The sequence below is a fragment of the Polypterus senegalus genome, chromosome 16 (assembly GCF_016835505.1).
Source record: "Polypterus senegalus isolate Bchr_013 chromosome 16, ASM1683550v1, whole genome shotgun sequence".
Taxonomy (NCBI): domain Eukaryota; kingdom Metazoa; phylum Chordata; class Cladistia; order Polypteriformes; family Polypteridae; genus Polypterus; species Polypterus senegalus.
In genome coordinates, this window is record NC_053169.1 from 3,198,480 (window position 1) to 3,223,568 (window position 25,089).

General features: G+C 36.4%; 1 protein-coding gene across 3 annotated transcripts in view; it reads left to right on the forward strand.

Annotated features, from left to right (window-relative positions):
* LOC120516276 (double-strand-break repair protein rad21 homolog) overlaps window positions 1–24,808 on the forward strand; it is a 34,045-nt gene extending 9,237 nt beyond the window's left edge. The window contains exons 2-14 of one of the 3 annotated variants that reach the window (XM_039737836.1): window positions 6,672–6,848; window positions 6,958–7,087; window positions 7,469–7,568; window positions 9,858–9,964; window positions 11,856–12,068; window positions 12,368–12,490; window positions 15,104–15,226; window positions 15,353–15,576; window positions 16,472–16,625; window positions 19,440–19,582; window positions 20,190–20,396; window positions 22,645–22,728; window positions 23,623–24,808. In XM_039737836.1, coding sequence (XP_039593770.1) covers window positions 6,705–6,848; window positions 6,958–7,087; window positions 7,469–7,568; window positions 9,858–9,964; window positions 11,856–12,068; window positions 12,368–12,490; window positions 15,104–15,226; window positions 15,353–15,576; window positions 16,472–16,625; window positions 19,440–19,582; window positions 20,190–20,396; window positions 22,645–22,728; window positions 23,623–23,814 — 1,944 coding nt within the window. In that variant the 5' untranslated portion in view covers window positions 6,672–6,704 and the 3' untranslated portion in view covers window positions 23,815–24,808. Of the gene's footprint in view, window positions 1–6,671; window positions 6,849–6,957; window positions 7,088–7,468; window positions 7,569–9,857; window positions 9,965–11,852; window positions 12,069–12,367; window positions 12,491–15,103; window positions 15,227–15,352; window positions 15,577–16,471; window positions 16,626–19,439; window positions 19,583–20,189; window positions 20,397–22,644; window positions 22,729–23,622 lie in introns of those variants that run through there. The other 2 variants (XM_039737833.1, XM_039737835.1) reach the window with 2 other exon arrangements.
* Window positions 24,809–25,089: the final 281 nt, after the last annotated feature.

The following is a 25,089-nucleotide window of genomic DNA, read 5'->3' on the forward strand; positions in this document are numbered from 1 at the left end:
GCAAATGTTAATGGTGAATACACTGAGGTCTATGTTAATTACTTAATTTCAACTAGTCTCAGACAGATAGTACATGTAGGCATTTGCTTATAATTTGCTCTTAATATTGTGTAGCCTAGAGCTGGATGTGGTCAAGAGGATTTTGTAAACAGATGTGCTCATATTTATAGATTGCAGTTTTTAAAAGCTGATTAATTTCTGTAGAAATGTAGGCTAATAGTTATAAGGTTTTATAACCCTTCTGCTACATTTAATTGCTTGGATGCTAATGCACATTGTTGGCATACACTAATGATTGAAATTAATATTATGATTGTTTTAGCAGAGCATATAGACAGACGTCTAACCTATGTAAAAGATAATTGGTGGAAAAAGGCAGAAATGCTATTAAGTTAAACAATGTTGTCTCAGGGGCCAAAAAAAAAATCATGTCACAATTCAAGCATACTTTTAAAATTACAAAATATCCAGAGCGTAGTAGTGTTGTCATGTGTACAGAGTACAGTGAAATTATTACTTAATGGTTGGGTGACAGAAGACGTGGAACTGCATCCTACTCCTTTTTCCTAATCATTGTTAAAATTATATTTCAAATTGTCTACCTTTAGCATATACTAGGGAATACAATGTAGCTTTTTTAATAGATGCTGATTGAAAATGTGAGCAACCCAAATGTAAGCACTAAGCAGACCTGTTGCCCCGCTTTTTTAATAAATAAAGCCAGCCGTTGCTTGTGTTTTGGATTTTCTATTTAGAAGCTGTAGAAAAACTGGAAAAAATCTGGGAAGCAAATAGATTGACTGCATTAATGCATCTATCTTTAAGTATACTTCCTTGCCCACAGCTAATATAAATATATGGTTTATTAAAGTGGTAGTGTTAACAGCTGTTAATCCAAAAGGCGAGTGGTTGCCTTGTTAGCATCCACAGGGCCTGAATTTCATTAGCACTGATGGGTGAGGTGGGAGAGTCATTAATAACAAATTGAGTTTATAGAAATTGACATGATCAAGGTGGACTGTCTGATTTATTTGACTGTGCACTAAGGATGTTAAATTAGCCAAACATTAGGTGTTCAAATGTTTGCAATAAAAAAGATATATTCAGACATACTTTAAACATTCTAGGTATTACATGTATGTTCATACTCTACCTTTATACATTTATACTATTTTGCACTATACTACTACTTTACATTTATACTATTCATTTTTTACTTGTGCCATTTTGTGTAACATGAAGTGTTTAAACTTGTAGTGCAATTTAGATGCAGTTTACATAATTATGTGCTTTCACTGCATTTTAGTAATTAATGAAGATTATTTTGTCTTCAAAACCCCAACTTATTATTTTGTGTTTCATGATCTGTTTTCAGCAATGAAGTGTGCAATTTGAGCAGCCCCACTAATTGTGTGTCTTTGTGATTGTGTGCTATTGTTTGTTTGTGTATTACGTATTGTAGTATTAGTTTCACCTCATGCTTAAAATTTAAGCTGTGCCGCACATGTTTGGCCAATATGAAGGTTGTTCATTAAATACATTTTATTTTAGAATTAAGCTTTAGACTAACAACATGTACTAAGATAGCCACACAAATTGAAACTTGCCTAGAGTTTTATTTCCCTGTATTCAATGCAGCTGCTTCCTGTTAACCTCGGCTGAATATACTGGTTAGACAACAGATGGATTGTTGGACAGACAACAGTAGCCACATCATTACATTTAAAGAATGAATACAAATTCACTCTTATTTTTAATTCCCTCATCCAAATGTGTGATACTACAAGCAAAAACGGTTGCAGGTGACAGCTGATTGGCCGCATCATTGCAATGTCAAGGCATGCACAAATCATATATTTATACATCTGAACTAATTCCATAGTGGAATAAAAATAACAAACAACTAAGTTTTTTTTTTTTGTCTTGAAAAAGCAGTGGGATTTCCCTGCTTTCAAGTTAAACCATACAGGATTTTTAAACAATTGGTGCAGTTCTCACAGTCCTGCACTGAAATTCTAGCCTTGGCCTACCAATTCTATTATGCCCTTTTTGTTAGGTTAAATGCTCAGGGAATGATGAGGTAACTATAAGAATTATTTAACATGGAAAAGATATACTAGGCCATACACCAGAGTTTAAGTATAATTAAATTTACCTCCAAAAGCTGTCTCTAGAAATCGCATCTCATCTTGTGAAAGCCACAGCTCTTATCCTGCTGCAGATTTCTTGCATTTTGATTGGCCAAGAGGATTGGAGGAAATAGGAAGGCAAAGTAGAATGGATAAATCGATCTTTTTCCCCTCACAAAAGTAGCAAGTCAATACCCGTGTAGTTTTCAGCTATTTAGCCAGTGACTGTCTCTTAGGAAACTAATTTTAGCTTTTAAGTGTGAATAAGGGTTAACAGATGGATAGTGAGATAATTGGAGGAAAAAAAATAGACTTTAGTTAATTTCAAAATACCGTATATGCTCCAATAGTGGCCCCCGGCGTTTATTTGCAAAACTAGCCTCGGCTCCCGGCACTTAATAGAGACTGGCTGCTATTAGAGACCGGCCATTATTAACAAATACCTTCACAACGCAATATTTTTTTTGCGCTTGTCGATACATGTAGGTACACAAAAATATTGGCTAATGTTACAAACAGCTACTTTATTTGAATTTCATATGCTGCATAAGACTGTTAAAGATAAATGGCAATGTCTTTCTGTACCTTTCGCTGCTATTCGTCGTCCGAATCCGCAGTGATGGCTTTGTTGTTGTCCAGTTCACTATCATCTTCCTCTTCTTCCAGGTTTGTCTGTATTTTGGTCAACCTGGCACGAAAATGAAGCAGTTTTAGAAACCGGTACATCCGTATTTCTTTCATATGCAATGTGCTGACATGCACATGTATTACACATGCAAAGATACAGACACTTACAATTTATGCTAGTTGGCAAATATCAAAGACCGGCTACTATTTGGCCGCGTCCCCTCTGAAGCCCGGTGCTTATTCGAGACTGGCGACAATAAGAGACTCTGTGTTTGTTGGAGCATATACAGTATAATAAATAGAAATCTAATATTACCGATGCAAATAAAATAGGTGCACATTTATCTGTTTGACAAAAATAACTTGGGAGAAATAATCCATTGCTATATTAAAAATAATGATAACCAGTCAGGATTTATTTAATGTCAATGTGGATAGATATATGTTGTAAACACACAAACAAACATAGGTAAACTAGTGCTTAGCTACTAATAACATTAATTACCTATTTTTATTTTTATATAATGTTCGGGGAAGGACTGCTTCTTAGTCTGTTGATGTTTATATCACCAGTGGAAATTACTGTACCCTGTCGGTTATCACAAGAACAATAGAAAATACAGCAATGGGCACTTCTTTCTGCGGTGGGCTGGCGCCCTGCCTGGGATTTATTCCTGCCTTGCGCCCTGTGCTGGCTGGAATTGGCTCAAGCAGACCACCGTGACCCTGTGTTAGGATATAGCGGGTTGGACAACGACTGACTGACTTACACTTCTCTGCTGTAATCCTTACTGAAGTTTGTTATTGTGATTGAACCTTTTTACTCACCATCTACCACCGCATCCAATGATTACAGTGCATCATTACTTGAAACTTTGCAGGCACTGATGACTTCTCCCTATATTTTTTCTAGATTTCCAGCACATAATATACATATAATTGAGCTGGGCGATAAAATGATAAAAGATAATTATTGTGAAATAACTTTTCCTCAGTAGAAACATAAGACAAGGTCGATACAATATCAATACAGCTCATACCATCCATATTTTCACAGACAGCACGAAAAGCCAATGATTTTGAGAATAGTGCAATGCTGATCAAATCATGTTGCTGGAATAGAGTTACAGCCACATCAGGTTAGGTTGATATACACATCACGGAGTGTAACAGCTGGCAGCAGCACACGTACCAATGTTTTTGTTGCAGCAGCCGTGCATGCCAGTATGTGAGGAGTGGGAGAGAAGTAAAAGAGAAAATATTGACAGAAAATGTTAATGAAAACTTGGAAAAAAACAGCATTACCAAAGAAGGCGCACAAGCAGACACAGCCCAAGCGCAAAAGACAGGGACATTGTTGAATAGAAGGGTCTGAGGAATTTGATAGTCTAGAGATATTTTGGCTGTTTAAAGTCTGACAAGAAGAGAAGTATGCACTGCAAATAGTGCTTCAAGCATGTTCCCACAAAGACTGGTAATGCCACTGATCTTTTGTACCATCTGAAGCAGTACCATCCTTTAGAGCACTATAGCAGCCCCCTTAGATTTTGTTGCTGTAAATAAGAAAAGTTTTTTTTTTTTTTTGTAAACCATAAAGCAAAGCATTTAGATTTTTCCATAGGCTGCACCTTTATTTTTTCTTAAACTTTATTATCAAAAAAATGGTGTATCCAGATACAGTGGAACCTCGGTTCACAACCATAATTCGTTCCAAAACTCTGGTCGTAAACCAAAGCAATTTTCACCATAGCATTGTATGTAAGTACAATTAATCCATTCCAGACCGTACGATCTGTATGTAAATATATATATTTTTTAGTTTAAGCACAAATATAGTTAATTCCATAAAATGCACAGCGTAATAGTAAACTAAATGTAAAAACATTGAATAACACTGAGAAAACATTGAACAACAGAGAAAACTAACACTGCAATAGCTCGTGCTATAGTGCTAGGAACCGCTCGCTAAAAACACTTTTTTTTTTTTAAATGAGTTTTAAGCGGCGCTCCGGTTTCCTCCCACAATCCAAAAGACATGCAGGTTAGGTGTATTGGCGATTCTAAATTGGCCCTAGTGTGTGCTTGGTGTGTGGGTGTGTTTGTGTGTGTGTCCTGCGGTGGGTTGGCACCCTGCCCAGGATTGGTTCCCTGCCTTGTGCCCTGTGTTGGCTGGGATTGGCTCCAGCAGACCCCCGTGACCCTGTATTCGGATTCAGCGGGTTAGAAAATGGATGGATGGATGAGTTTTAAGCACAGGGAAAAAATGAACATTTGAAAAATCCGTAATTTATTAAACCACCAAGAAAAGTAACATTGACACAATGCATGCTATGAACCGATCGCTGGAAACAGAACTGAAAACAAAAACCAGCCTTTTCTAACTTGTGTCCAGCCCTCGCTCTCTCTCTCTTTCTCTTTTCGTGTGTGTTTCTTTCGCGAGCCTGGAGTGCCTGTGTGTGCGCGCCTCTGTCTCATGGGCCTGTGTGTGTGTTGCACTCTCTCTCTCTCGCTCGCTCGCTGCACAGGAAATGCACAGGGACAGACTGAACATGTACAAACCGAAAGGGAAACTGGCTTGTTCGTATACCGAGTGTGTGGTCGTGAACCGAGGCAAAAGTTTGGCGAACTTTTTGGTCGTAAACAGATTTGTACGTGTACTGAGAGGTTCGTGAACCGAGGTACCACTGTATTGTCCTCTAAATATGGGGTTCAACTACTTACGTTGTGTCTTTTTGGACTGAGATATGTAGGATGTATGGGGCATAGTTAGTGTCATACATACATATGTATTAAAATGTATATATTTTTTTTAATCAGTGTAGTTGCGCTTTCTTTTTTGTTTTTTTTAAGCTAACAATGATTTTAATTACACCAGGTTATATAGATGATGTGTGCAGTTCCACATTTTATTGTAAAGTTTATTTTGTATAATGATTTAAACTTATTCCATCTGGAAATAAATTAGTTCTGTAAACAGAGTACCTAACAATCATTATTTAAAGCCCACACATTACATTTAAAGAAGCAGGAAACAATAATATATTAAAATATATATTGCAAATCATTCAACAAATACTAATATTGTAATAAGTACATTTCATTGTCTTCCATAGTTTTAGCATTCATTGGTCTGTTAGATTAAATCATTGAAAAATATGAAAACAAAAAGCTTGTTACTTTGGAAACCTAGTGTGCAGGTGCCCTTTTGCATATCTTTACTTCAGTATGGGGTTGCGATAGAGGAAAATTCAATGATAAAATGACAAATTTCTGTCACAACCAGCCATTGTGCTTCCATTTTTGGTTGCTGGCAGGTACTCGGTACTTGAGCCTCTACTCATAGGTAGGGACAGCTTCCTGTGTCTTAACCCTGAGTGCCAGCCAGATAAGCTCATCTGGCATCTCCACCAAGAGACTGACTACAGGCCCCGTCCTAGGAAGGCCCTCCATTGGAGCACTCTCTGAACTCCTTAAATATCAGTTTAGTCACCTGATCCCAGTTAGAAATGCAGTATAAAAATCCATTCACTATAAACATGGATAACAGATATTAAAATAATAAATTTATGTGACACTTCCTTTTCTTGAAAGCTATAATAGGTGCCTGTATAGGACTAATTAAGTCCGTATGTTAAGCCTTTTTTTCTTTCAAATGGCTGTCTTGATTTTTGCTCTTTGCATTCTAATATTAGGTTTGGTATCAAGAGGTTGGTTCTCTACAGAAAGGAAAATTAAAAGATTGAGTAGACTTTAATAGATAATTATGATTTTAGAATGCAGCATGTGATGATGATGGCTTCCAGAATGTATGAATATTGATTTTTAATATATCTGCATGTTTACTTTTTGTTATATGCAAAAAAGCATTTGCCATCCTTGTGACCTTTAACACATATTTACTTTTTCTTTTTGAAGGTTCCTCTCTTGCTGTGATAAGGAGCTGGGACAATGTTTTATGCCCACTTCGTGCTTAGCAAGAGAGGGCCGTTAGCCAAAATTTGGCTAGCGGCCCATTGGGATAAGAAACTCACTAAAGCCCATGTGTTTGAATGCAATCTGGAGAGCAGTGTGGAAAGCATCATTTCTCCAAAGGTAAAGCTGTACCTTGAGTTTTTTTTTTTCCTTCTATTTTAATGTTATATATGACAGTTTATTATAAAAGTATGGAACGAGTAATGTAAAATCTTTTTTTATTCTTTAGGTAAAAATGGCATTGAGGACTTCAGGCCACCTTCTCTTGGGAGTTGTACGGATTTATCACAGAAAAGCTAAATACCTCTTAGCTGACTGTAATGAGGCATTTATAAAGATAAAAATGGCTTTTCGTCCAGGTAATGTGTATATAACAGTTACTCTTTAGTGTTTAATTTGTAAATAGTTAAATACTTCTATTGTACAAAAGTATGTACTTTTGAGACCTAACTAAATTGGGGTATTTCTATATTTAGGTTTTTGTAAATGTACCTTTTTTTAAATTAGAATTTGGGTTCAGTGTTTAATATTAATGATTAACATTGCCTCTTGATTTTGTAACAAATGCTTTTCAACCCCTGACTTTAAAGTTGTGCATTGTCTGTGAGTTCTCAAGTTAATATTCCATTATGCTGTTTTATCCTAAGCAGAATTAAATACTAATGTTATTTGTTTATCTGTGTATACTACCTTCCAAGAACAATTGGAACATTGTTGATTTGGGGTTTTTTTCTTTTCAGGTGTGGTAGATTTGCCAGAGGAGAACAGAGAAGCTGCATACAATGCAATTACTCTTCCTGAAGAGTTTCATGATTTTGACCAACCATTGCCTGATCTAGAGTAAGGCCTGCTTACTTTTAAGAATTAATCCAGGTTACTTGTGTGACACTTCTAACCATGTGCTGAAAAAAAATTACATTTAAATGTCATCATGTAAATTTTCACCTTGGAAACAAAATGCAAATTATATTTTAATTGGTTTGCCCATTATAACATACTTTTCACCTTTTTTTGTTGTGCTTAAATTTGAGTTGGTGTCTGTTGTTTTTTCGTGCATCCTTTGTGTTATTGACACTTAGTTGCTTCTTGCAAGCCTGAGATTTCGCTAAAACATTTTGACTCTATAAAGAAATAGTAGCATTAAAAAATGTACTAGTCCTCCTATTAAATTTATACTGCTTGATGTACGCACCAGACAAGTAGAGGTGAACAAAACATATTTTGTACTTATCATTGCTGTAGAGTTTTGAATTAACAAAGCAATCCTCTAAAGTCTGTGCCCATTTATAAAACCACGTCACCATACTTAAAATTGAATCACATGTGTTGTGTTTATTTCAAATTACTATTTTAGTTATCTACAGTTTCATTTTGGCTTGTCATACTGCAAGTTAGAAACATCTGTTATTTGGATATTGTGAATTTTCAGATATCTGTTTTTATTTTTGGCTAATGAAACCTGACTGAGTTTAGATTAGATTTACAGATATTTTCAGGTCTGAAAGTGCATCTTAACTATAATTTTGCTATGTAAAATGCAGTATTTTGTAGTCAAATTGTAGACAAATTACTCTTAATTTTGAATGATCACAATATAATTAGAAATTTGTAATTTGCATTTCTGCTTGTCAAAGTATTATTAAAGGTACCTTGAACTAAATACTTCAGGATTGGCAATGGAACTACAGTAATCCCTCCTCGATTGCGGGGGTTGCGTTCCAGACCCCCCCGCGATAGGTGAAAATCCGCGAAGTAGAAACCATATGTTTGTGTGGTTATTTTTATATATTTTAAGCCCTTATAAACTCTCCCACCCTGTTAACATTATTAGAGCCCTCTAGACATGAAATAACACCCTTTAGTCAAACGTTTAAACTGTGCTCCATGACAAGACAGAGATGACAGTTCTTTCTCACAATTAAAAGAAAGCAAACATATCTTATCTTCAAAGGAGCGCCGTCATAAAGGAGCGTGTCAGGAGCAGAGAATTTCAGAGAGAGCGCTCGCAAAGAAAAGCAAACAATCAAAAAATCAATACGTGCTTTTAAGTATACAGAAGCACCGCGATAAAGCGGCATTTTGTAGAGGAGCGTCCGTGTCCTCTGTGCAAACAGCCCTCTGCTCACACCCTCCGTCAGGCAGAGAGAGCGAGAAAGATAGAGAGAAGCAAACAAGCACAGCGCGGGAAGCATATCTTATAGCATTGAGGAGTTTTAGTTAATATGTAATACATGCTCTGATTGGGTAGCTTCTAAGCCATCCGCCAATAGCGTCCCTTGTATGAAATCAACTGGGCAATCAAACTGAGGAAGCATGTAACCTAAATTAAAAGACACATTGTCCGCAGAAAGCGGCGAACCAGTGAAAAATCTGTGATATATATTTAGATATGCTTACATTTAAAATCCGCGATAGAGTGAAACCGCGAAAATCAAAGCGCGATATAGCGAGGGATTACTGTAGTCACAAAGTTGTATACATCTTTCTTGCTCACCTACTCAAAATTATATTCTGTATATTTAAAGTGTACTTCTTGCTTTGCAGAATGTAGTTATGAATGGTGAAATGAAGAGTTAATTAAATGTTTTATGATGTGTGTGGGCCTTCTACGCTCAGTGGGAAGGAAGAAAAAATTTACTTGCCCGCATATACAGTATTTTTGATTAAAGATCTTGATATGTTTTCCCTGGGTATTTTATAAGGTGTTGTATTGAAAATGGTATCACATTAGCTATTGCTTACCATGTTATTGGAATCTAATTTCAGCTACTTGTTAAAATAAAGAACCAATTAAGTACATAAAAGTGAGTTGAATTGAAGCCAAATAATTAAAAATAAAAGCTACCACTGCAGTTAGTTTGTTTTTTAATATTATGAAATAAGCACTGCATAGACACGGCTATAGTAAGCCACCTATTTTAATTTTGGCTTGGCTTAAAATAAGAATTAATGTCCGATTTTGAAGTTGGTCCTAACTTAAACTTGTAGGCACAGTGGACAGTATCGAGCAGGTTGGCAAACTGTACCAATTTAAATGACATCTAAAAGTGGTTTGCTGTATCTGTCTGTAGATGTAGATTTTAAATTTAATAAATGTGTTACATAATTTGCACTTTTTTTTTTTTTAAGTGATATTGATGTTGCCCAGCAGTTCTCACTGAACCAGAGTAGAGTGGAAGAAATTACTATGAGAGAGGAGGTAACAACCCTCAATCTGTTGCAAGATACTGACTTTGGTAAGTGACAAGTGTTGTTTTGTTAATTTCACATTACACTTTTTTGAACTTAAGAGCTTTGAATACTGTATGTATCAACTCTGAAGAATAGAAGTCCTTTCACTCATTCCTTTTCATTGTTCCAACATTTAAGCAAATTGGGCTGTGTCTGTGAATGATGCAAGACACACTAACTGCAAGCCTTCTTAATTTTCATTCTAAATTCTAATAAGTTTACCTGTCGTAGTATAAAATCTCTGATTATGATGCTTTTCATATTGTCTGCTAAGAAAAAGGGGTTACGAAAGTAAACATTTTGGTACAAATGGTTTAATATAACACTTGATGTTACACCATGCTACTTGAATACACTGATCATTTGAGTGCTAAACTGAAAACTGAAGAATTGTAATTTTGGAGCAGAATGCTGCTGTACTGACCTAGTAAATGATCTTCACTATCAAGTTATCTGGAACTATTCTAGGATCACACAACACACACACCAGCAACACTGTTGTTCCTCCAGTGTACTGTAAAATGCATCAAAAGCTTAACATTTATTAGACTTTGAGCTACATTGTTTGTAGCTTTTGAAAATAAATGCATCACTTTTTGGTAGGCTTTAGTGGTCATCTAAATATTTAGGCACATTTTGGAATTTAACTGCCTGTTTCCACATTTCACTAGAGTTTGTTTTCTCTCAGATAAAAACACATTAAATTACAAAAACAAAAAAACTCTAGCTCCAAACAACTGTTGTTTTATTAAAAAAACTAAAAAAACAAAACATGTTTGGCAGAAGCATGAATTGGCACTTTGGGTAACAAACAGTAAATGTGATAATGTAATAATCACCTCATTAATTGGGGGGGGAAATAAATAACTTGTCCCTGCCTGCCTTTGTATAAAAAGGATTAAGTGTATTAAATCTTTCTTCAGCTTTGCCAACATGGTGTGTAAAAAGAAGTCTGGGTACTTGGTTAAAAGATCCTTTCTGTTGCAGTGATGACTGCAGGAATGCAACAGTAGACATTTTGCTATGCTTCATAATTTCAAGTACCTGGTTTTAATCATCTTCCACCAGGAATTATTTTATAGATTTTGCAGTTTTGGTTTCCTTTCAAACCCTAAAGTGACTTTACAAATAGTATGGATTTTTTTCTCATTGATTAGATTACTTCATATTGACTGAACCGATGGAAGAAATGCCAATGTCAGATCCTACTCGGTTACCACATTTCCCCATTATATTATCATAAAGATCTCTTTTTTCCATTTATAGGTGTTAATTAAATGGAAGAAACATTAAGATTTAATGCTGCAGTACTCAGTAAATGGTTAGAATATCAATGAACATATTTACTTACTAATTGCAGCTTTAGGGTTTTTTTTCCCCCAATTATTAAAAAGAAATCTTAACTTTAATGTAAAAGGTGACTAATAGCGTGCTGGTTGTGGGCATTAATTTAAGCCCTACTGTGTGACAACTCCACAATTCCATGAGGTGTGGACTCACTCAGTCCTTATGACAAGCAAAAAGTGAAAGTGAATATTGTGATTTGTCTCACTGTTTTGCTTTGTACTGTAGATGAAAATGGCCGGTGATGTTCACATGAATTAATATTGCTACCCAGGTACTTACTGAGCAGAATTGTTTATGCTTTATGAGTTAAATATATTAACAGGGACAAACTAATTAATCTGATTCCATATCACAGTTTGTCTCACAGATTTATTCACATGCTGTCCTTAAGGGGGGTTGCTCTTAAATTGACAAGTTAGCAGTGATTATAGGTTAATTAAAGTGCAACTGTCCAACTACTTTTGTCTGTATTTTAAATAGTAGGTGTACCTTCTATGAGTAAATATCTAATACAAAGTACTTTATATTCATTTTTTCCACTTACAGTAGACTTTGGAATGGACGATCGGGAAATAATGCGTGATGAAAACGCATTTGAAGTTGACATAATACATGGCTCCACTTCTAATAACCTTTTGCTGGAGACTGAGCCAAACACAAGTCATCTTAACGAGAAGACCAATCACCTTGAATATGATGACCAATACAAAGATGACAGCTTTGGGGATAATCCTATGGACACCAATGATGGTGGCATTCTTGGTAGGCATATCTGATCTTAGTTTCACCTTTATATGGACATCTTCAATATATAATAAGAATTCTGTGAATTCCCAATTGTCATAATTACCGTATTTGTCATCATTTTGACTAGACTAAATAGACTTGACTAAATAAGTATTGGCAAATGTTACTACACTTTGTGCAGCTGACCCTTTCACAGTAATACAGTCTTATGGTTGTATTAGAAGTAAATTCTTTCATACATCATATTGTGGAATTATTTTCAGATTAAAAAAAGTGTTTTTGGTATTCAGCGTGACCTGTTGATATTTTAACAGTTGACAAACTAATAAGCAATGAAGATGGAGGTATTTTTGATGACCCTCCAGCTATGACTGAGAGTGGAGTTATGATGCCTCAAGATCAAGCTCATGATGAGGACGACTTTGATGATATGTCTCGTAAGTTAAGTTTTCAAATATACCATCTTATTGTCTCATTTAAAAAGAGAACGCTTGTCTCTTGAATCTTGTAACTGCATATTATGACAGGCACTTTGTTTGATTTGTTTTTAAATGGTCTAACAGTAAATATCATTATATCATGAGTGTTATGAAATGGAATTAACTGTTCCACCAACAAGTAATGTTAGTGTGAACACTGACAAGGTATGGGAGTATTTTCTGCAAATTATCTGTTTAGATAGTTATTTATGTCAAATTCCTTATGTTTTAATTATTGGCTTTCTAATTTGTATGAGTGCATTTAAAATAAATAAGATATGAATGCTGGAAAATACATTGACCAGCATTTTGAAAAGGCAATAATTTTAAATGCTGCCCTTATCCTCATTTTATTAGCCAAAAGAAATGTCTTTAGGCCGTGAGAACATAGATTTATAATATGACCTATGAAAATCAGTAGTCAGGCCTCCACATGACATGTATGTCACAATAAACCTAATCTGGCAGTATGGCCTGTGTTGTATTTTGTAGTGCCTAATGAAAAAAAGGGCAGTAAAAATAAGGGGACAAAATTCTACTTTAAAATGTAGAAGTGAAAATTTGATGAAAGATGAGAGAGAAAATACAAGAGGCGAGTTAAAGCTTTTTTCCTGTTTGTGTAATAAAGGGCGAATGGTACACCAGTAACTGGTAACGGTTCTGCATGAGGAACATAACGGTGTTTCATAGGTGAAATATTTCACAGACAGATTATGAGCATTATGTATCGTTTTCTTTTTTAGAAGGAGCAGTAGGCTGTTCCATTTCGCCAAGCAATGCCTGATAAGTGGCAGCAACAGTCACAAGTGATGTCTTTGCCAGAAGTTCTCATTTCTGAACCCTTTTGTATGTTCTTTAAAATAATTGACTCCAAAGTAGCCTTACACTGTACAGTGCAATGTAGCACAACATTATTACATTTACTTCCCAGCATGTGTTGCATACATCTTTAAGAGAGTCCATGGCAAATAAACCTTTAGAAGCGTTGAATATTATTTTCACAAATACTTGCCATTATAAATTTTTCACATTATTTTACATAGCACATCTTAAATTAGTTGCAAATTCTGCATCTTAACATTACAATGCCATGCCAGATGTGCCTTGTGTGATGCTAAACACTCTAGTCATGGCAAAGGATGCTTAAGAATGTTACAGATAATTTCACTTTCTTCTTCCCACACTTAACCAATGGAAGCTTCACTTCATATAAAGGAGAGGCTAATAACTGCAGTCAGACTGAAGAACTGCTATCATGATGGAGGGGAGTCTGGCTTTCTTGTTTAGGTTAAATACCAAATTGGTGAAGCTGTTGCAACAAGACAGCTTTTCTTGTGTTGAAAGGACTTTAGCATGGAAAGGGAAGCTTCAAAAAGAAATTCCAGTCACTTTTTCATAATTACCCAAGTATTTTGATAAACTTTCTTACAAATACTTTTAAACTATATCTTTAGGTCTGTACATTTACAGACTTTATTAATCCCAAGGGGAAATTCCCATACTCCAGCAGTAGCATACTGATAAAAAAAAAATTTAATTAAAAAGTGATAACAATGCAGGTATAATGGACAATAACTTTGTATAATGTTAACGTTTACCCAAAACAACCCCCGAAGACCCATGGGGTAGAAGTGAAGAGTCACATAGTGTGGGGTCTCCTGTCTCTCAGTCTGTCAGTGGAACAGGACGGTGACAGCAGTCTGTCGCTGAAGCTGCTCCTCTGTCTGGAGATGATCCTGTTCAGTGGATGCAGTGGATTCTCCATGATTGACAGGAGTTTGCTCAGCGCCCGTCGCTCTGCCACGGATGTCAAACTGTCCAGCTCCTTCTTACAATAGAGCCTGCCTTTCTCACCAGTTTTTCCAGGTGTGAGGCGTCCCTCTTCTTTATGCTGCCTCCCCAGCACACCACCACGTAGAAGAGGGTGCTCGCCACAACCGTCTGATTGAACATCTGCAGAATCTTATTGCAGATGTTGAAAGATGCCAGCCTTCTAATGAAGTATAGTCTTTGTAGTATAGTATTTGTATTTTAGTGTTCCATTCTATCAAACATTTTATAATAAATATCAAGTTTTATTCTATTTATTGTTAATGAATAAAAAGTATCTTTAGCAAATTTCTTGTGAAGCTGGAATTAGAAGTTTTAAACTAAGGTGGATGAATGTCTCTGGGATACTGTTGGCACGTGTGAAAATTTAATTTTGTAAAGGATATCAAATCCCATGCTGCAACACTTAAATACTCCGTGTTACATGGATATGCATAAATAATGTAAACCTTCAGTAACAGGAATTTCCGAGTAGCTTGAATCTCTTCATTGTTCTGTTTAAAGCTTTTTTTTTTTTTTTTTTTACATTGTTGAAATTTATCATGCTTGATTTCTTTTGGCTAAGTTAAAAACATTTGGAATTTTGAGTTGTTTGAATTTTCTAAATATTACTACTTGCCAGTGCAAGCCCTGTCCTCGTTTGTTTTGGACTTCTCATCATTAATTCAACTAATGAGATAGATATATGCTGTATCATTTATATTTTAATACAAATGTTTATTTCTTTCAATGTTTGTGCAGCTGGTGGTCCAGATAGCCCTGATTCTGCAGATCCTGTTGAACCCCTTCCCATAATGACTGACCAGACAACCTTGGTACCCAACGAGGAGGAAGCTTTTGCTTTGGAGCCTATCGATATTACTGGTCAGTTCCTTAAATTGTTTCCTAGATTGTTCTTGTATATTCAGTCAAGTAACTTAAGTTTGTCTTTTCTTTTCTAATTGTACCAAGATGTGTAAAGATTAAATCATTTTGCTTTTTAATTTACAGTTAAGGAAACCAAAGCTAAGAGGAAAAGGAAGCTGATTGTGGACAGTGTGAAAGAACTGGACAGCAAAACAATCCGTGCACAGCTAAGCGATTACTCGGACATTGTCACCACCTTGGATCTGGCTCCTCCTACTAAAAAGCTAATGATGTGGAAAGAAACTGGTGGGGTTGAAAAACTTTTTTCATTGCCAGCACAGCCTCTTTGGAACGGCAGACTGTTGAAGGTGATGTCCTCTATCAAGAAGGCTTTTTCAGTGCACCTTAGCAACACTTATTTTTTAAACATGCATTTACTTTATATATTATTCTATGGGATAAAATGCTGATTTAGCATTTATTACTGTTGGTGGTGGTAAGTTTCCTACAAAACATAAATTATATGTTGCAGTGTGTGTTAAGGAAGGTGTTACAAGTATTGTACCACATTAATAATGCATGAGTAACCACCCAAGACGTTCTCATTATTCAGGAAAAATAAGGACAAGATGAATCAAAGTAGATGTGAGTGACTAAATAGAGGTGTTTCATTTTCAACGACGATGTAAATAATTGTCTTTAAAACGGTATATAGGCATGAAAAAGTGACTCAAGAAGACCAAAAGCCAGATAAGTCCAGGCTTTTACACTTGGAGGCTGGAGGTTTGCTGGAAAAAAGTTAGAAAAGATAACGGATTAGTTGGTTGTAGCTTATATCCATCTGTCTGTCTTCTTGGGCTTGGGGGTGATGTGTCCGTAGTATTTTACAGGGATTTGGGATATGGTAGGTAAAACCAGTGCCCTGTGAAAGATAAAAACTGTTTGCATCAAGAGCAGGTCCATAAGGCAGTTTTTCTTTAGAGTTTGAAATTAAAATTGGATGCCACTGAGAATCAGTTTATTGATAATTTCAATCCATCCCTACTCCATAACATTTATAAATAACTATTTTTTGCAAGTTGAAAATTAAGACCAGTCATAGGATGCAAGTTTATGAAAGTGCACAAATAATGGCAGAGCACTTCCTATAAAGTAGTATTACTTTTGCGAATAAAAATAAGACCTTTACATTTAGCATTTTGGAAAAAAATGTGTGTTATATGTTCATATTCTGCTCATTAAATACACTTTTTACATTTTCAGATGTTCACACGTTGCCTCACCCCACTGGTTCCAGATGACCTTAGGAAGCGGAGAAAGGGTGGTGAAGCAGACAGTTTAGATGAATTCTTCAAGGAGTTTGAGAATCCAGAAGTTCCACGTGAAGAGCAGCAGCAGCAGCAAAGGGACATTATTGGTAAGTATTTACTTTGTAGGGTGCTGTATAAAAGTTTATATCCTGCTGTATATTATGTAGTTTATCTAGGTAATTAGGATGGGGTATCTTTTATTATAATTAATAAACAATATGAACAAATGTAATGGTGCAAGGTATGACATCTCAAGCTTCATTTTTACATCAGAGCTAATAAGAAAAAGGGAAAAAAAAAGAAAAATTGGGCTAATTTCAAGATCTGTGCCCAATAAAGGTTGCCATGATAATAATTCCTTGCATTTACACAGTGCTTTTCTCACTACTCAAAGTGCTCAGCAATTGCAGGTTAAGGGCCTTGCTCAAGGGCCCAACAGAGCAGAGTCCCTATTGGCATTTACAGGATTCAAACCGGCAACCTTCCGATTGCCAGTGCAGTTCCCTAGCCTCAGAGCCACCACTCCGCCTTCACTTTCACTACTAGATTCTTCCAGTTAAGTAGTGTTTTGTGATCAAGTAGCATTGTAATAAGGACAATTCTGTTACACTGACTGAAAAGTAAGCTAGGAGGTTTCATCTGACCACAGAGGACTATAACTAGTGGATGCTCTTCTGAGAGGCGAAGGGAATAATAAGCATGTAATAAGCATGCGGGCATCATAAAAATTTGTAAGACTGCAAAAAAAATGCCTCTGCATCTGAAATAAACTTGTACAAAGTAATGGATCAGAGTTCTATCTGTTAACTTCATGACTGACGAGAACTGCAGTCTGTTGATAGGATATAAAATTCAATGCTTCTACAATTTTTTTTTTTTGTACTGTGAATCATATTCAAACTTTAACATTGCCTGTAGTCTCACTGCGATTGCACAGGTGGTGAACCAGCTGAGGGTGGGGTGGGGGGAGGCTGCAGGGATCTGTGGTATCCGGGGTGAACTTCCCCAGGCTGGTGGTAAGGCTGTTGTCCTGGCATTGCAATCAATCTTTGCTTCCATTTGGGAGACTGGCATCATCCCACCTGACTGGAAAATGGGACTTGTCGTCCCTATCTGAAAAGGGAAGTGTGATCGCCTGGATTGCAGCAGCTATAAGGGGGAAAACACTGCTCTCGGTGCCGGGTAAGGTTCTTGCTAGGATCGTCCTCAATAGGATCAGTGATCACTTGCTCACCTACAGGTAGTGTAGCAGTCTGGTTTTATGCCGAAAAGGTCTACCATCGACCAGGACCTCTGCGTTTTTCCCACTTGATTCTGGGGTTTGTCATCGGTGTCTTCTGCTCTGTTCAGTGCTTGTATGGACTGGGTGTTTGGCAAGAACTTGGGGTCCAGCGGCTGGGGGACATCTGTTGGTGAAGAAAGACTCGCGGATCTTGACTTTGCTGATGATGCTGTGATCTTCACGCAGTCAATGGAGGCTCTGATCGGGGCGCTCGAGAGACTGAGTGAGGAGTCTGAGTGTCTGGGCTTGCGAATGTCCTGATAAAAACCAAGATCCAGGCCTTTAATGACCTCTTGGGCACGGCCATCAGCAGTGTGTCTGTTTGTGGAGAGAGCGTCGACTTCGTTGAGAGGTTTACTTACCTTGGCAGTGACATTCATGTCTCTGATGACTCTTCCTATGAATTCAGTAGATGGATTGGGAGAGCACGGAGGGTCATGAGGTTGCTGGAAAGGGGTGTGTGGCGCTCCTGATATCTCTGCAAAAGGATGAAGGTCCAAGTCTTTAGAATCCTGGTCCTTCCTGTCTTTCTATATGGTTGTGAGACATGGACGCTATCCAGTGACCTGAGACAAAGACTGTACTCCTTTGGTACTGTGCCTCTCTGGAAAATCCTTGGGTACCATTGATTCGACTTTGTGTCGAATTAGCGGTTGCTCATGGAGTCCTGAATGAGGCACATGACCTGCATTGTGATGGAGCGTCAGTTACGGCACTATGGCCATGTGGCACGTTTCCCAGAGGGTGATCCAGCTCGTAAGATCCTCATTGTTGGGGACCTGAGTGGTTGGACCAGGCCAAGGGGTCGCCCATGTAACACCTGGGTGTGGCAGATAGAGGGTCATTTCTGGAGGGTGGGACTGGACCGCGTATCTCCCTGGGGGGTTGCAAACCAGTTTCCTGAGTTGGTTTCGTTGTGTAGTGGGTGTGGCAACACGCTGTACCAGTTCATGCTTCCCATCTTGACTTGTAATTAACTGACATTTAAAAAACAATAGTAGAACCTCACACTCTTGCATGATATTTTTGCTAATACTGCCTGCATTATTAGCTCCTGGAATTTTATTATGCAACAGAATACCATTTAAAGTTGTATTATGTGTGTTAATACTTCAATTTGGTGACAGTTTTCTAGTTTAGTACTTTAAATATGGTAATGTTTTAACTTTTGACATAATATAAATTCTACCCATTCCAAGCTTAGTTGTTGTATTTTGAACAATTACTCAAATGTTAGAAAGTTAGATTTACTTTTTTTGGCTGACTCCTTTATCCAAGGCAACTTACATTTGATACAGTTGGTTACATTTCTTTTTTTGGGCTCCCAATTGAAGGAGCACAGGCAGGTCAAGTGACTTGATGTTGGTCACACAGTGTCAGTAGCAAGATTTGGACCCACAACCCCAGGGTTTGAAGTCCAAAGCCTTAATCACTATGCCACAGAACAGAAGGTAATTTGAAACTAGCTAGTAAAATACAAAGGTTCCAGTTAAAGTATAAAATTAGTCTGCAGCATGAAATAGTTAAAATTTGGCATTTTTACACGTTTCATTTAAGTTGGGGACTGGTTTCATAATTGTCTCTGCACTTTAACATCTGTGAACATTTTTTAAAACATGTTGGTATTTTTAATATCTAGATCAAACTATTGTTGAAGAACCAAGCCGTCTGCAAGATTCAATGATGGAAGGCAGCAGGTCAGCTTTGGATGAGTCCATAATGCCACCACCACCACCTCAGAGAATTAAGCGCAAGTCTCAAGAAGGAGAGACAAATCTGTCTGTAAGTTTATGTACTTTACCTTTTTAAGGTACACAGAAAGTGGCAGATGTGAAGATGATGCTAAAAATCATTTAACGTTTAAGAAGCTGCAAACTTTTAAAATAGTTCTGAGAACATTTTGTTTAACACAACATGGGTGTATATATTTGCAAACAAAAGTATGTCGCTGTACTGCTAATTGAATTTACTTGTCCCAAGGAAAATCTTTGGCTTTTTACAGAAGCTCAGTAGATAAATAAATAAATAAATGCATAAATATTATAACAAATACGCACAATTTCTAACAAAAAGAAAACTATAAAGAAGGAAGACTTATGATTTGGCTAAGGATAAAGAGCAGTCACAGGGAGATGACATAAACGTGTATTGCTGTAATAATAGAGGATCCTCGGGGGCATTTCTTCACAAACCTCTGCTAAATGATCATGAGAGAAGTTTTTTTGTAGTTATATGTAAAACTGCTTAACTGTTCTTAGCTTGAAGATTTTTATTATTGTAGAGATATTGAACTGACTTAATTGCATTCTTGGATACAACTTTAATAGCACATTTTTCTACTCTTCTACTGTTTTTTTGAAGACAGTTAAATTTTGCTTTTCCTCAACAGCTAACTGGACTGGAGCCACCAATAGAACAGATTCCACTTGAACAGCAGCAGCAGCAGACACCACAAGTACCTATGGAGCAGCAATTGGAGATACCACCAGTGGAGATCCCACCTGAAGAACCACAGAACATAAGCCAGTTGATTCCAGAACTTGACTTGTTGGGCGAGAAAACCAAGGAAAAGAAAGATGAAGAGGAAGAGGAGGAGGTCATTTTTTTCCCTTCTAATTGCACTTGGCAAAGATGGCCTTTTCTAATATTTAAAACTACTATTGAAAAGTGGATATTCCACACAGTTGGTTGCCTTCTGATGACTAATTACCAATTAATTTTCAAAATTCTTATAAAGTGGAATTGGCAGGGTATTAGGGACTGAATAACAGCAACAAACGAACAGAACATACATTATCATTATTAAAATTATCAGTGCCTACTTTTAAATGTAGTATTCCAACAGATTGGGTGAAGTGTATACAGAAAGAAGTCTTTGGATAGTGGCTGTGCCTTTATTGTAGGCATTGCTTTTCAAAAAACGGGTAATAAAATTAGGATTTAACGCCAGAGATGTTACACTACTATTTTAGTGCTTCACAAGGAAGCTTCATTCCTTATATTTTATTTAATGGAAGCCTCTATGTGGAGTTTTAAATGCACTTTTAAAGTAAATCTTTACAATATTGTGATTTTAAAATTACTCATTCCTTTACTCCGTCATTAAGCTCAGTGTCTATAGGCTTCTGTCTGTTTCATATAAAGCAATCGGCTGTAGTCCCTTTGAAATCTATGGATAGAATTCTTCATGTGTTTGTTTGCCCTTTTTTACAGCATTTACTCCAAAAAAGTAGTTAGCAATTTATCATAACTTGTGTATAGACAGTTTTTTTTTTTTTTTTAAATATATACAGTATGGGTGTGTGTGTGTATATGTATATATATATACACACTCATACACATGGGTGGGTAAAAGTAGGTTTACAGTTGGTTTTATCGAAAAAGGAAATGCAGGTTATGATTATTATAATAGCTCTATTACCTTAATAGCTTTATTAACTTGGTTAACTCAAACGAATGTCACAGTGGCACAGTGCCCTTAGGTATAATCTCTTAAGTGTTCAAATTTACCGGCCTTCATTATTTGCACATTCTTGTAGTCTACTTGCTAATAATAATAAGAAGAAGATGACAAATAATACAAATAAATACAAAAATAAACTCTGTTTTGCATACTCACAACTGTAAACCTGCTTTTGCCTGTCCCTTTACATCAACCTGTGTAACCTTACTCACTGTTTGCAACCACTGAATGTATGTGACAGATAATCTAATCTTCAGCACGTGCAAAGGGTTGCAGTATCTCTTTAGAGTATAAGTGTATTACCAAGCAAAGGATGCATTTATTGTGCATATTGTGAATTGTCAGTCTTTATACCTTAACACAATAACATACGTTGAGGAAAATTAAGTTCTAATCAAAAAATGTTAGTAGAGTGGTAAACTGTGCCCAATATGTTAAAAAAAAAAATTCTTACAAATGGATCAGTGTTGGATTGGTACTAAAATTTTGACTTGGGCATCAATGCCAGCTTCTGAACCACTATAATGGTACCAAAATAGTTCAGAAGAAAATAGTGGACAACTCTAAAATCCTGCGTCTTACTCCAGCATCCCTGGAGTGTTCCCTTGAGTATGACCCATGGTTTTGTTTCATCAAGTCTATGAAACTGGTGTTTTTCTACAATACATGCAGTGGAGTGTATCAGGGGCAAGGATTGAGAGGAAAGCTGATGCTTGCTTGGGGTTTTTAGTACTTTTTTCAGAACTGGTACAACTTGCCACCTTAGTATGCATTACAGTTTTTCTTGTTACTCTGCTGCTATTGAAAAAGCAACTTGCTTAGGGGAGTACAACTCCTCTCTTGCATCTGGGTGTTTTTATTCTCTAGCATAGTATTCTGTTACTTTCCAGAAAATAAAGTTTGCATACAGCTGTTCCACAAAGCTGTTTACCCCTTTAGTTGCATACTGAAATGTAACTTTCCTGAGAGTATGCATGATACTAAATACCCACTAGCAAGGCAAATAAATTGGTTGTTTAATACAGCAGCGCGTATAAAAAATACCAGTTGATCATCGTCCTGGACTTTTAAATATTTACTCTGTGAATGTCATAACCATTTCTTAAAGCATGCAGTGCTACTCTATTTTCCTTTTTTAGTTTGAATTTTGATTTATTTTTTGCATGTATCTTTTTATTAAGTCATCAGTTTCCAAAATGGTGATAGACAGGCACAAATAATAATAATAATTAACTATTACATTTATATAGCGCTTTTCTCAGTACTCAAAGCGCTATCCACACAGGGAGGAACCGGGAAGCGAACCCACAATCTTCCACAGTCTCCTTACTGCAAATGCTGTGTAATAAATTGTATTGATCTCTCTCTTGTTTAATATTAGGAAGAAGAGGGTCAAGGAGGGGACCAAGATCAAGAAGAAAGAAGGTGGAACAAGAGAACTCAGCAGATGCTCCACGGTCTACAGGTAAAAGACCATAGATGTGTCCAAAAGAATAGTTGAGGCAAATTACCTTTCAAAAGTAGCCTGCAGCATTTTGAAGAATGACATGGATTGATTCCATTTCAGAGTGGTTTGTCTTTACACCAGTAACACAAATATGAAAAAGGTTCAGTGTACTACTTGTTGACTTTTAGTGCCTTTTCTAGAAGCCATCCAAGACTTAGGATACAGTGGTTAAAGTGCAAGAACAGAAATAATCCATTCTTGCTTTCTTGTAAAAGATGCTGAAATAATATAGAAACAAACACCAATACCATGTCCAGTATCGCCTTGACAAGCTGAGGAGCACCCCTTCTATCCCATCAAGCAGAACAAGTTAAGTGTCATTCCACAGACATGTGGGGAAGTCTGTCTGGACATGATGCAGACATTGGAGTCATAGTTAAATGACAGATATGAATGCATTCCATCTAAACTATATCTGCATACAATCTGTATATGAAAAACACTTGAAATGTCTTTGAGAATTGTGTGCTGTATGCAGCATATTTTAAATATTGATCAAGTAGGCTACTTTTAAAAGATCCCAAAGCCAGAACTGTTCTCCAGGCCTCAAGTTAGACACTTCTGCTTTAACTTGACTTTTAGGGATTTAAGTATTTTGCTACTATATTAAAATCATTTTCAGTAACTTTGAGACTCCCCAATTGAGAACGACTGGCTTTAGACCATACATTGCACTTGATAGTCGGATATTAAGCAGATTATTAGAATAGTAAAAGCTGGTCAAGTGCACTTAGAGTAATAAACAAAAGTGATAATTACCATGCATTACTAAATGGCTTATGGTTTATCATTTCATGGTTAGTTAAAACCTCTTTTAACAAATTTTCATCTCTTTATTCTTTTTTTTAACAGAGGGTGCTGGCCAAAACAGGGGCCGAATCTATCAGTCTATTGGAACTTTGCCGAAACAACAACAAGAAACAAGCAGCAGCAAAGTTTTACAGCTTTTTGGTGCTTAAAAAGCAGCAGGCAATTGACCTGACACAAGTAGAGCCGTACAGTGACATCATTGCTACACCAGGACCAAGGTTCCATATTATTTGAAATATATATATATTTTTTACTTTATTTTATTTTTGTGTCTAGTGAACTTTACACTAGCTGGTTTTAAGCATTACCCTATGTGAAGGGTTTCCCAAATCAGTGCAGATTTAATAAGTTGTTTGTATATTAAGATTTTTTCCCCCGCCTCTTAACTCCGGTGATGATAAATGAAACAAACCCCATTTGTTTGTTGCTTTTATGTGGGACGGCCTGTTTGAAAATGTGAAATTAATAGAAATAAACCCAACACTGTTTCCTTCAAGAGCAGAAGAGTGTGCAATATTGGAATTTCTACATACAATTTTGAATTTCAGAAACAACAGACCATAGTTTTAACAGGTGTATCTCTTATTTATAAGGATAATCTCATTTGTAAGGCAGGCTTCTTCCACACATGCTCTAGAAAGTTCCTCTCCACAAACATTTGTACATCACAGTCAATAGCTGCCTTTTAAAATTGTGATTCATTTTTTTTAGTACATAATTAAAGCAGTATCATGTTGATGATAAATACTGCAGATTAGGGAGTTTACTGCATCTGAAACGCTTTCAAGTAATTTTTTAGAAATGCTTCTTACTAGAAGCTGAGCCTGTTAAGCATTGCCTGGAATGGTAAAGTAACTTGATTTAGAGGAGAGCTTTCAGAATAAGCATTTGGGGAATGTCTAGTGTAGCAGTTGATCATGCTGACCGTGCGCCCAAACCGCCAGATAAAGTTTTTCATGCAGAGATTCCCCAAATTCGGTGTTACACTCGATCTTTTCTAACTAAAAGCAATATTTTTTTCTAATATTGCACGCTCTATCTAATACTACCAGTGATCACGTGCTGTTTATCATTGTAAATGCCTAGACTTTTAAAATTTTAAACATTCATGTACAATATTGAATTTCCACAGTTTGCAAAAAAATAAAATACTTCACAGTGAAGGTATTTCAGTATTTGCACTTAACTTTAAAAAGCCAACAATTTTCTGATAATCAAAGCTGCCACTTTTTAGTAGCAGTTTCATATTCTAGACGCGTATGTTGTGGATATGTGGAAATCCAGTGGGCATGTTCTGAGAGAAATTTCTTTTTGGGCTGGTTAATTTTAAATGTTTTAATGCAGGTTCTGTTCAGAAATTATTCTCTCTACCTGTATTTCCCCTTTTTATATATAAAAATAAAAACAAAAAAAAAATTGATAGAGAAGGGCCATGTAGATAATGTGACCATCAGGCAATCCTTTATTGTAAAAGAACTGTTTTGATAGATGGAGTTGTTTATTGCTTAT